The sequence below is a fragment of the Sceloporus undulatus genome, chromosome 1 (assembly GCF_019175285.1).
Source record: "Sceloporus undulatus isolate JIND9_A2432 ecotype Alabama chromosome 1, SceUnd_v1.1, whole genome shotgun sequence".
NCBI classification, from domain to species: Eukaryota; Metazoa; Chordata; class Lepidosauria; order Squamata; family Phrynosomatidae; genus Sceloporus; species Sceloporus undulatus.
This window is the reverse complement of record NC_056522.1, coordinates 117,074,115-117,084,705: the sequence shown is the minus strand read 5'-3', so window position 1 is coordinate 117,084,705 and position 10,591 is coordinate 117,074,115. Positions and strand designations below refer to the sequence as shown.

At 50.5% G+C, this 10,591-nt stretch overlaps 1 protein-coding gene across 1 annotated transcript in view; it reads right to left on the bottom strand.

Moving 5' to 3' along the window:
• The window catches only part of PNISR (PNN interacting serine and arginine rich protein), a 36,559-nt gene continuing 25,968 nt past the window's right edge, over positions 1–10,591 (bottom strand). Inside the window, 3 exon segments of the mRNA XM_042463064.1 lie at positions 1–361; positions 611–1,724; positions 9,936–10,106. Coding sequence (XP_042318998.1) covers positions 331–361; positions 611–1,724; positions 9,936–10,106 — 1,316 coding nt within the window. The 3' untranslated portion in view covers positions 1–330.

Genomic DNA, 10,591 nt, shown 5'->3' with positions numbered 1-10,591 from the left:
TTTAAACAAAAACGAACTAAAGAACTTTATTGACACCACAGTACATTCAATAGCAATTTTAGAACATTACAGCTGAAAGAGAATGGCATATTTTATAGTCTTAGTAAGCACTACTGTTCTGAAAAAATGTAAATACAAAGAAATCCTAGCACGTACTTAACTCCGAGCAGATTTCCAAAAAATACAGCTATTTACAGATTTTTTTAAAAAGGGGTTCAGTTTTCACCTACACAGCCACAATAGTAGCCTCTATAATGAGCCTCTATAATGAGACAAGCCCTTCAAAACTCATGGAATTTTTAAATCGTATGACTAGTGCCATATTATTCCTCAGCGTTTACGACGAGGAGGTGTCACTGATCTGAAAGATAAAGAGAAAGGAAAGAAAATTAAAGACCAATACATCCATTAAATCAATGCATACTTTAGGCTTAATAATATTCATTTTCTTAAAGGAAAAAATACTATCAAGTCATTCTCCCACCCACCAAAGAGAATAATCTGAAATTATTATCGTAATTTTAAATATATCTATATGTTGCAGGTATGACGATGATTAGAAACATAAAATAAATATATAAATCAAACAAGATACTTAAAAGAATACTACCTTGATCGTGATTTAGACTTGTGTTTGCGGCTTGCCTTCTTACCAGACCTTTGAGATTTCTCCACGGATCGCGACCGACTATGCTTTGATTTCTTAGGCTTCTTTTCTTTGCTGCTGCCTGGTGACTCAGAACTGCTTCTGGTGCTAGATTCCGATCCTGAATGCTTTTTGCTATCTTTGGTAGAACTTCTTTTGCTTTCCTGCCTAGAATCATGCCTTAACATTTTTGAAGATAATGAATTGCTGTGAGAGAGAGTTCTTTCACTATCCCTTTTCCTCTTTAACCTCTCATCATGATTGCCCACTTTAATGTCTTTTTCTTCTCTTCTCTGTTTTTCTTTGCGTTTCTCTTGGTCTCGCTCCCTTTCTCGGTTCTTTTTTTTATCTTTTTCTGTGCTCCTGCTGCGTTCTTTCTTTCTTTCCTGAACCTTACTATCATGACTGTGTTTGTGCCTGTTTGCAGTTACACCTCTATGCTGGTCCTCACTTTTACGTCTATCTCGACTTCCACTGCGAGTGGAATGACTAGCAAGTCTATCCCTCGAATGACTATCACTTCTGCGCCTCTCCCAGTTTCGGTCATGGGAAGGACTACGATTTCGCCTCCTTTCCCCTCTTTCTACACTCCTGTGTCTACTAGACCTGCGCCTCTCTCTTACCTTGCCCCTACTCCTACTCCTCTCTCTCCTGTTTCTATGTGAATAGCTCCTACTTCTGCTACGCCTAACCTTATGTGAAGGTGACCTGCTGCGACTACGTCTCTTTTTCCGTTTAGGGGAGGAGGAATGTGAAGAGCTACGACTGCTACCAGAGCTACTACTGTAGGATGAACTAGAGGCTGTGCTGCTACTGCTACTGCTGCTGCTTCTGCTATTGGCACTTGAGCTACCACTGCTTGAACTTTTTGACCTACTCCTTCCTGTTCTCTCTTTTTCTTTAACCTCTTTTTTTGTTTCATTATCTGGTGTCATTTCCTTTGGAGATTTTTTCTTTTCACTAAATACATCCTCCTCCTCCACTTCTTTTGCATCCTCTGGTGGTGAACTGTTGTTTTGCTCCTTACTGGCAAGTTCACTCATCTCTTTTGCAAATTTCTCATTTTGGAGCTTTTCTTCTGCAAATATATGGGGGGAAAACAAAATACCAAAATCATACCAAGTGAGTTGGTAGAGATATAGCATTTTTATGTAAGTGTATTACACATCAGTCAACAAGATAACACAGTCTAACAGTTCTTTCTAAGCTAACTGGAAAGGCAGTTGAGTTTACTTTAAAAATAACACATGTTTCAACCAACTGTTAATTATCAACAAATGAGCCTAACATTAACAATGTTTATCATATTTAAGAATGCAAGTACAGTTGGCCCTTCTTATACAGATTTTTTATACATGGATTCAAGCATACACGGTTTGAAAATGTTCAAAAAAAGGACAGGTTGCTTACCTGTAACAGTATTTCTTCGAGTGGTCATCTGCGAATACATACAAATGGGTTTCACTGCGCCTGCGCAGTGCTGCTCGGAACCTACTGGAATCACTGGGCAGAGTTAACTCTGCAACATATAGAAACTTTTTGGCGGTAACTCCGCCCACCCGTTATAAGGCCCTGCCTTCCATCTTTTCCCCAGTTCCGCAATTTCCGCCAGCAGGCGATGGAAAGAACCAATGTGAGCAGGACACTGAGGGGACGGACGGGTGGGATTTGTATGTATTCGCAGATGACCACTCGAAGAAATACTGTGTACAGGTAAGCAACCTGTCCTTCTTCTTCGTGGTCTCTGCGAATCCTACAATGTGGTTTAGCTGACAAGCTAAGGTATGCGGCGGAGGGAGTGTCCTGAGACCAAAGCTTGGTGAACCAAAGGTATATTTATTACAAATAAAACACCTTGACCATAAAAGAGTCAGTCTTTTTGTCCATGCACAGCACATAGCAATAACTTTGCTAAACCTGAGAAGGGAACAGAGGTCAGCAAGACCGATCTCAAAGGATTTGTGCAAAACAACATTCAACAAATGTTAAACAGTGTCAACTGTCAAACAAAAACACCAGTAGTGCAATCCATGCAACCTGAAACCAACACAGCCCTCCCGAAAGCTGCGTCTCGGATGGCCCTTGTGTCCAACTCTATTGCTTAATAAAAGTCAGAGGTTGGGACCAGACACAGCCTTGCAGACATCCTCCAAGGGGTCCCCGACAGGAATGCGAGGATGCCGCCACTGATCTTGTGGAATGGGACCGAACCCTGCCAGGGAGGGCTTGCCTATCCGTTCGTAGCAGAGGTGGATGGTACCAGCCACCCATTTGGACACCTCTGCGCAGACACAGGCAACCCCTTCTTCGGTTCCGAGTAGCATTGGAAATGCTCTTGGACCGACTGGAGGCCGCAGTTTGTCCAGGTAAAAGGCCAGCGCTCTCCTGACATCAAGAGAGTGCAGCGCCGTTCCTCATCCGACGTCGGATTGGATGCCAGAGTGGGCAATACAATGTCCTGGCACATGTGGAAGGCAGACACAACCTTCGCAGGAAGGTGATGTCCGTACGGGGACCACCTGCCCTTGTGGACCTCAGGACGGCTGGTCCCTCGTAGGCACGAGTTCGCCCGCACGGCGGGCAGAGGTGATGGCTACAAGGAAAGCGGTTTCCAAGTCAATCGTCTCAAGTCCGCTGTGGCCATCGGTTCAAAAGGCTTGGATTGGGGGCTGACAGTACCGACTCCAAACTCCAAGCCGGTGTTGGTACCGACACAGGAGGGTAAAGGTTGGCAACCCCTCAGGAACCCTTTCACCAAGGGTCCTTGAAGAAAGAAACCCTCCCCCCGAATTGGTACTTGGCACAAATGCAGAAAGGTAGCATTGATGGATGTGAGGGACACTCCATCCAAAAGTGCCATCAAAACTCCAGCACCACTGGAGTGGACACCTGAGCAGGAGACAAGCCCTTTTGTCCAGGAAGAGGCAAAATCTCCTCCATTTTAGGGCATAAGGCGCTGGGTGGAAGGTTTCCTCGCAGCCGGATCACCGTCCTCCCTGCTCCAGCCGGGCAGTCAGAGCCGAATCCTCCAGGCCACCAGCGGCAGGCTCTACTGTCCGGGTGGAGAATTCTCCGTCCTGGATCGACAACAGTCCGGAGTGGTCGAGACGAAGGAAGCATCTCCTGGAGAGGTGGGAAGGGATGCGAACCACGGCTGTCTCGGCCACACGGGGTGATCAGGATCGCGTGCGAGCGTCTGTTGTCATCTTGGACACCCCCCTGATGATGGAGGGAACGGAGGGAAGGCGTAGAGGAGCTCCCCGTCCCGAGGAAAACGAATGTGTCTCCGAGGGATCCGTCCATTCACTTCCTGGAGCAGAACTGGGACAGTGGCTGTTCCAGCTGGTCGCGAAAGGCGATCCGGGGGGTTCCCCACGGATCAGAGGTCGCTGACCGTCTCGGGATGGAGCCTCCACTTGTGGCACACCGATGAGATTCTGGGAGGTCTGCCAGCTCGTTTCCTCCCCGGGAAGGTGATCGCCTGAAGGAGGACGCGTCTCTGGATGCACCGTCCCAGATGCGGAGCGTGAGTCGAGCAGGGTCCTGGACCTGGTACCACCTTGCTGTTGATGTAGTACATCACGGTGGTTTTGTCCTTCTTGAGGGGACCACTCTCCCGAGGACAGCCAAACTCGAACGCCCTCAAAGCCTTCTCCACTCGAGCATCTCCAAGGCTTGATGTGGAGGCGCTTGTCTTGTGTGGCACCTGTCTTGACGACAAGGTCGAGCAGGTGGGCCCCCATCCCTCCAGGGATGCATCGGTTGTCAGAGTCAGCTGTGCCTGGGGCTGATGGAAGGGCATCCCGGTGCGACGTTGGAGCTGTCTAGCCACCGTCTGAGGAAGCGGCCCCGGTCTCGGTACCGTGAGCCACTTGAAGGCGGGTCTCCAACGGAGAAAAGACGGAGAGGAACCCGGATTGGGGGGTCGAAGACGAGTCTTGCCCAAGGAGTGCGAATGTCGTCGATGCCATGTGGCCCAGGCAACTTGACGTCTCTGGCTCTCACCCTTCTGTGCGAGTGCACGCCTGAGAGATGTTGTCAGGGCCTGAAACCGGTCCGGAGGGAGGAAGGCTAGGCAGTTTTCGGAGTCGAGGATGGCCCGATGAACTTGACCTGCCTGGTCGGCGTTAAGTGGGATTTTTCCCGTTGACGCCAGTCCAAGGGAGTCCCGGAGGCGCAAGGCGAATGAGACTGCCTCCTGCACTCGTCTTGGGATTCGGCTGCAAACAGCCAGTCGTCCAGGTAGGAAAGACCATGAAGCCCTTCTGATGAAGGTATGCCCCCACCGTGCCATGCACTCGTGAAGACTCGTGGAGCCATGGCCAAGCCGAAAGAAGCACGTTGTGTGGTACGAGTCGGAGCCGACAGCGAAGGCGAGGAATCTCCGGTGGGATCTCGGATCCCGATGTGGCGTAGGCATCCTTCAGGTCGATGTCGCGAACCACAGGCCCTGTGGAGCAGAGATAGAATGGAAGCCAAGGTTACCATTCGAAAGCGACGGTAGTCCAGGAACAAGTTCAATGTCTCAAGTCCAGGAGGCCTGATGCCCCATCCGCTTTTGGTACCGTGAAGTACCTGGAGAAAAAGGCCCGAGGAGATTGGTCGGGCAGCAACGGGGGATTGCCCCCTTTGCAAGCAAAGTGCGCCTTCGTCGAGAATGGTCCGAGGGGGAGTGGACTGAGGCTCCAGTTGGAGGGAGCTCCTGGAACTCGAGGGCGTAACCCCTGCGGACGATGTCGGAACCCATGGTCGATGTTATAGAGGCCCAGGTATTAACTAGGGCCTCAAAATGTCCAAAAAAAGAGGGGTGAGGGGGAGAAGCGCGCTGCGTCCCTTCAGGCTCTCTTCTTCCCCTGGTCGGGTCCTGCCGGCGGACTTGCGGTACCGAGGGGGAAGTTGCGACGGCCAGAGGAGGAGGAAGACTGGAGGGGAAGCGCTGCTCTGAGGCCCTGCTGCTGGGCTGTCGATCCCGGGAGAAGGTCCCCTGTGACTACCTTGCTGCTGCCACGGGCGCTGTCGCTTCCGGAACGGAGAAGCCGGTGCTGAGGACATGCCGTGTTTCTTCGCCGCCGCCTTCATCCTGACTTGCGGTTCAGGGTCGTCGGTCTCGGCGTGGAAAAGGCCGTTCCGTCGAGCGGCATGTCCTCGATGGCAGCTCTGGCCGTCGGGTTGAGGTTGGGGCCCTCAACCGGCTGGCGCCGAAGAGCCATGGATGCTGACATGGCCCTCCCGGAGCAGTCCGCCATATTTCTGGAAGTGTGATTAGCCAGCTTCCGATGGAGTGCGCCTCATCCCTGATCTCCACCAGCTGCCTCTGGATGTCGTCTGGGACGTCCGGGACGAGGGGGAGTCCGCTCCATGGGGTCTGGATGTAGGCCCCCATGCAAGCGGTGTAGTTGGCGGCCTTGACCCCAAGAGCCGATGCCGAGTATGCCTTTTGCCAGTCCGTCCACCTTCTTCGCCTCCCGGTCGACAGGGGAGGTGGCCTGCTTCGGGACGAAGCTGTGTTGGTCCCTCGACGATGGCAGAGTTCGGCCTGGGGTGTTTCGGCCAACCAAGGGCAACTCGCCGGGGCGACCCTATAGAGGACTCCACTGGGGAGGGTGCCGATAGGGCGGCCGGAGAGTCCCAGGACCTCTTAACGTGGTCTGGAGAGAGGGAAGGAGAGGCAGGCACGGCGGAGTGGGGACTCGTCCATGCACCGCCGCTCAACTGTGGGTCCTCGGCGTCGTCCTCCGTGGAGCGAGCTCGATGCGAGGGCCCTCCCATCTTGCCACATGCTCCGTAAAGGACCTGACGTCGTCCGACGGCGAAGACGGCTCCGGGTTGTGCATCCTCTGAGGGGAGGCCGAACCCGAGAGGACATCCTCGTCCGAGGGTGCCTCCGAAGGTGGCAGCGGCTCGTCTTCGGAGTCCAGGTCGGAGGAGAGAGGATCCGTCACTCTGCCTGGGATCTCGGGCGGGTTGGAGCGAAGTCGACTGAAGACCGGGAGCGTCTGCAGGGTGGAGACGGCGACTCTCGCGTCTACGGGGTGAGAGACGGCGACCTCTCTCATAGACCGCACGGTCGGGACCGCTCTGGACGGTTGGCCCGGCCTACGGGATGGGTTCAGCCTGGTGAACTCCTCAAGGCCCTGTCCTCTGGAACCGACATGTAGTAGCGGCGCGACTGCATGTCGAGAAGAGGTCCGGGAACTCTTGTCCGCGGGGCAAGTCCTCCTCATCGTCAGTTGCCGGGTGGAGGGCGACCGATGCTCCGGGGACGAGGAGGCGCGGTGTCATCCGTCCCGTGGATGAATCCATGGTCGGAGGAGGCGAGGTGTGTCCGGTACTGGGCCCCTGGTCTCCGGCGTCGGCTCCTGGTCGCGGGGAGCTGACGAAATGGAGGCGCGAGCTGTTTGGAGGGGGGAGCGCTTTTCTCCTTTATCCTCGGTGGGTCGGTGGTGAGCCGATCCTGGGGGGCTTTGCTTTTTGGGGCAGGATCGCGACCAGCCTCATCGTGGTGCCTCTTCTTCCCGGCTGAGATTCCTCCGTTGGGAGAACGGGTTGTTGGGGTCCAGGAGGACAGCGCCGCTGTCGACGCGAGGTCTGGGGGACTTGCCGCACCGGCTGACCGCTCCTTAGGTTCGCATGGCGCGATCCCTTGATGCCTTGGAGGATGAAGGCGGGTGAGATGCTCCGGCGGTGCCTCCTTCGAACGGGGCCCTCGATCCCTTCTCGGTTTGGGGCCGCTCGGTACCCTCAGTCCCCGATGACTTTGGGGGTGTTTGAGGTTTGTCGTGGCACGGGCGGTCGTTGGAGCCACGGGCCATCGGAGGTGGTGGAAGGGTCCCGCCGGGACACACACCACGCTGGGACGGCGACTTCCCCGATCCCATGCTGGAGACACTTGCCGAGATATGAAGCGGGGGGCGCCAACAGGGGACAGAAGAGGACCGCGAACTCCCTCCTGCACCTTCCCCAGGCGATTGCCGAAGTGAGCCGGGACTCCGGTTCTTGCGAGCCTGAGAGGAGAGGGATCCGCAGAGCGGGCAGGCCTTGGGGTCGTGGTTCGGGCCCAGGACAGCAGGCAGGAGGAGTGCGGGTCCTGAGGGCACCTTGCCCTTGCAGATGTCGCACTCTTTGACCGCAGGCATTTCCGAAGTGGTCAAACGATGGGAGAATCCAAAACGAGGTACAGTCCGAAGGTCCGAAGTTACAGGGCGGGAGAGAAAGAATGTCAAGATACAGTCCGAGGTCAAAAAGCGAAAGTGATTCCAGCAAGCAAGCAAGCGAAAGTTCCTCTGAAGCAGCTAGCGCGGAGGAAAAAGAACTGGGAAAAGAGCGGGAAGGCAGGGGCCTTATAACGGGTGGGCGAGTTACCGGCAAAAAGTTTCAATATGTTGCAGGTTAACTCTGCCCAGTGATTCCAGTGGTCCGAGCAGCACTGCGCAGTGCAGTGAAACCATTTGTATGATTGCAGAGAGACACGAAGAAGAGTTAAATTTCAAATATCAAACCTTGATTTTCCATTTTTATAAACGATACCATTTTGCTATGTCATTATATTTAATGGGCTTGAGCATCCACGGATTTTGTTATCCACGGGGGATCTTGGAACCAAACTCCAGCATATAATAAGGATCCACTGCAATTTTTTTTCCCATCGGAACTTAAGTGCCCAAAATTAGAACCAAAAACACTTAAGCAAGCATACATTTTAGTGCACTCTAATCCAGAATCTTCAATTGGCAGTCTAACAGGTTAGCTGCCGTTCACTAGGGAGGTGATGTCTTTATGTTTCAAACCTATGCTGAAGTGCAATTTTAGGAGTCAATGTTCCAAACAGAAATCAAATTCCAGCTTCTTGTTCCCATATGAATGCCACTTTATGCAGCAGAAAACTATAAAATAACATTACACCTTGAATCTGCTGCCTTCTCTCCTCTTTTGCAGATTTCAGACAGCTTTTCAGAAAACAGATCTGGCTAACACAACTCCATCAACTAAAAATCTTCCTCTTAGGGAGATAAGCCAGAACATTGGGTTCCAGGGCAGAAGGGTGCTCTCAGACAGAGACTGAGCAGCAAGACCATTTTCCCTAACAATATGATAGGAAGCAGCAGGGGAAACCTTAGTTCAGTTCAGTTTACTACACAAAAATGTGTTATAGATGTTTCCTTTAATATGTTTAGGCAAAAACAGAATACTACTACCAACTGCATAATAATATAACATAGTAACGGTCTTTTAAGGATGGAGAATATGTTTGTACTTCAACTAACATGAGAAATTAAGTCTGCAAAAACTGTTTTTGCAAGCTATATGAACAAAAAAGAGAAAATGCAATGGTTTCCTTTGCTGTTCTCTGCATACATCCTTGAACTTATCTTGCTTACGTAGAATACACTTCTTTAGCCACTGGGATTGGCTGGTATGTATTAGCCAGCTTCAGCATTCTGACATTGCATTGGACGATTCTTTCTAATGTTTATTTCCCAGGAGCTTCTGCACCCGTGTGTGTGGTTCCCCGAGGTCTTTCTATGCTTTATATCTACTCAATTAGACAAAGACTTTATCTTGTGGGCTGGAGAAACTAGATTTTCTTCCCCCCACAAAATCTCCAGTTTGTAGGATCCTTCAAGTTCTTCCAGCTCGTTACACAATCTAACACATATCCCTTTTTCTTGATTGAATCTGTGTTTTGATGGAAGGTTCTAACCCAATGGCTCTTAAACTTTGGGGCAGACACCCCTGGGGTGCGGGGGGGGGAGGGAGTTGCTCCAATGGTCACAAAAGTCCTGATTCCTCCTCCACTTCCCAAACTTTTTGTCCCCTGTAGGGGAAGAGAAAGGTAAGGAGGGTTCTTGGAACCTCTGCCTGAGGGTGAGTAGGAGGAGGAAAGTTATTTCCTTATAAAATGTTTTTTAAAATGTGTGAATACACATACAAACAATTAACAAAATATTTTTATTCATATACGTTGTATTCTTATATTATGTCAAGCAGGAGGGCACAACATCTGCATGTAGATGAAAAGGGGGGGGGGGGGGGGGGGGGTCATAAGAATAAAATGTTCCAAGAACCATTGCTCTATCTATTCTATCCATGGAAAAAGTTTGCTAGGGCATTTTTAATGGAGCCACATTCTGTCTGTACACTCCAGGTCAACTGAGGTATTTATATTGTGAACCAGTATGAGAGCAGAATGGTCAAATGAAAAGGATACAGATTTTTTAAAATTAAAAAACAACAATAACAGATGTTTCACCACTGATTCCATCAGTTTTAAACCAAACACTGGTCTTACCTTCGAGCTGTTTCTCTAGCAATAGTTGTTGTTCTCTCTCCTTCCTCCAAAATGCTTCTTGTTTTTGCCTGATTCTGTGTCGCAGTTCCTCATCATCTGTATCAGATGACTCAGAGCCTCTGTCGCTTCTCTCATCGTCACTGTCTCCTGATCCATAACCACCCAGTCCACCTGCGTGCATAAAGCCTAGTCTATCACGAGGAAAGATTAATCCTGGTTCTTAATATTTCTGCAGAGCAAAGAGGAGAGCATATTGCCCATCTTTCACTTCTTCACTGAAGAAGCCACTTATTCTGGAGGAAGTGCCAATGCTGGTTGAGTGAAGTGTTCAAGGACCACATATCTGACCTGTTGTTCAGTACATGGGTTTACTTCTTCTGGAACTGCTTGCAGTGTTTTCCAGCAAGCAAACACTATGGTTACATTACCACTAAATATATATGTAAAAAGCTCTTTACAGAGCCAGTACCAAATACTTAGTATACACCAATGAGAGCATATAGACAGAAGTGCAGTGACTAAAACCTGTCCTTGAAGACATCTTTATAGTGATTTCAGCCAGCTTCAATATCCAAGGGCTTTAAAAAAAAGTATCAAAGGCCAATCAGTGTTCTAATATTCAGAAAAGACTGTACATCCAAAAGTACAGTTATGTA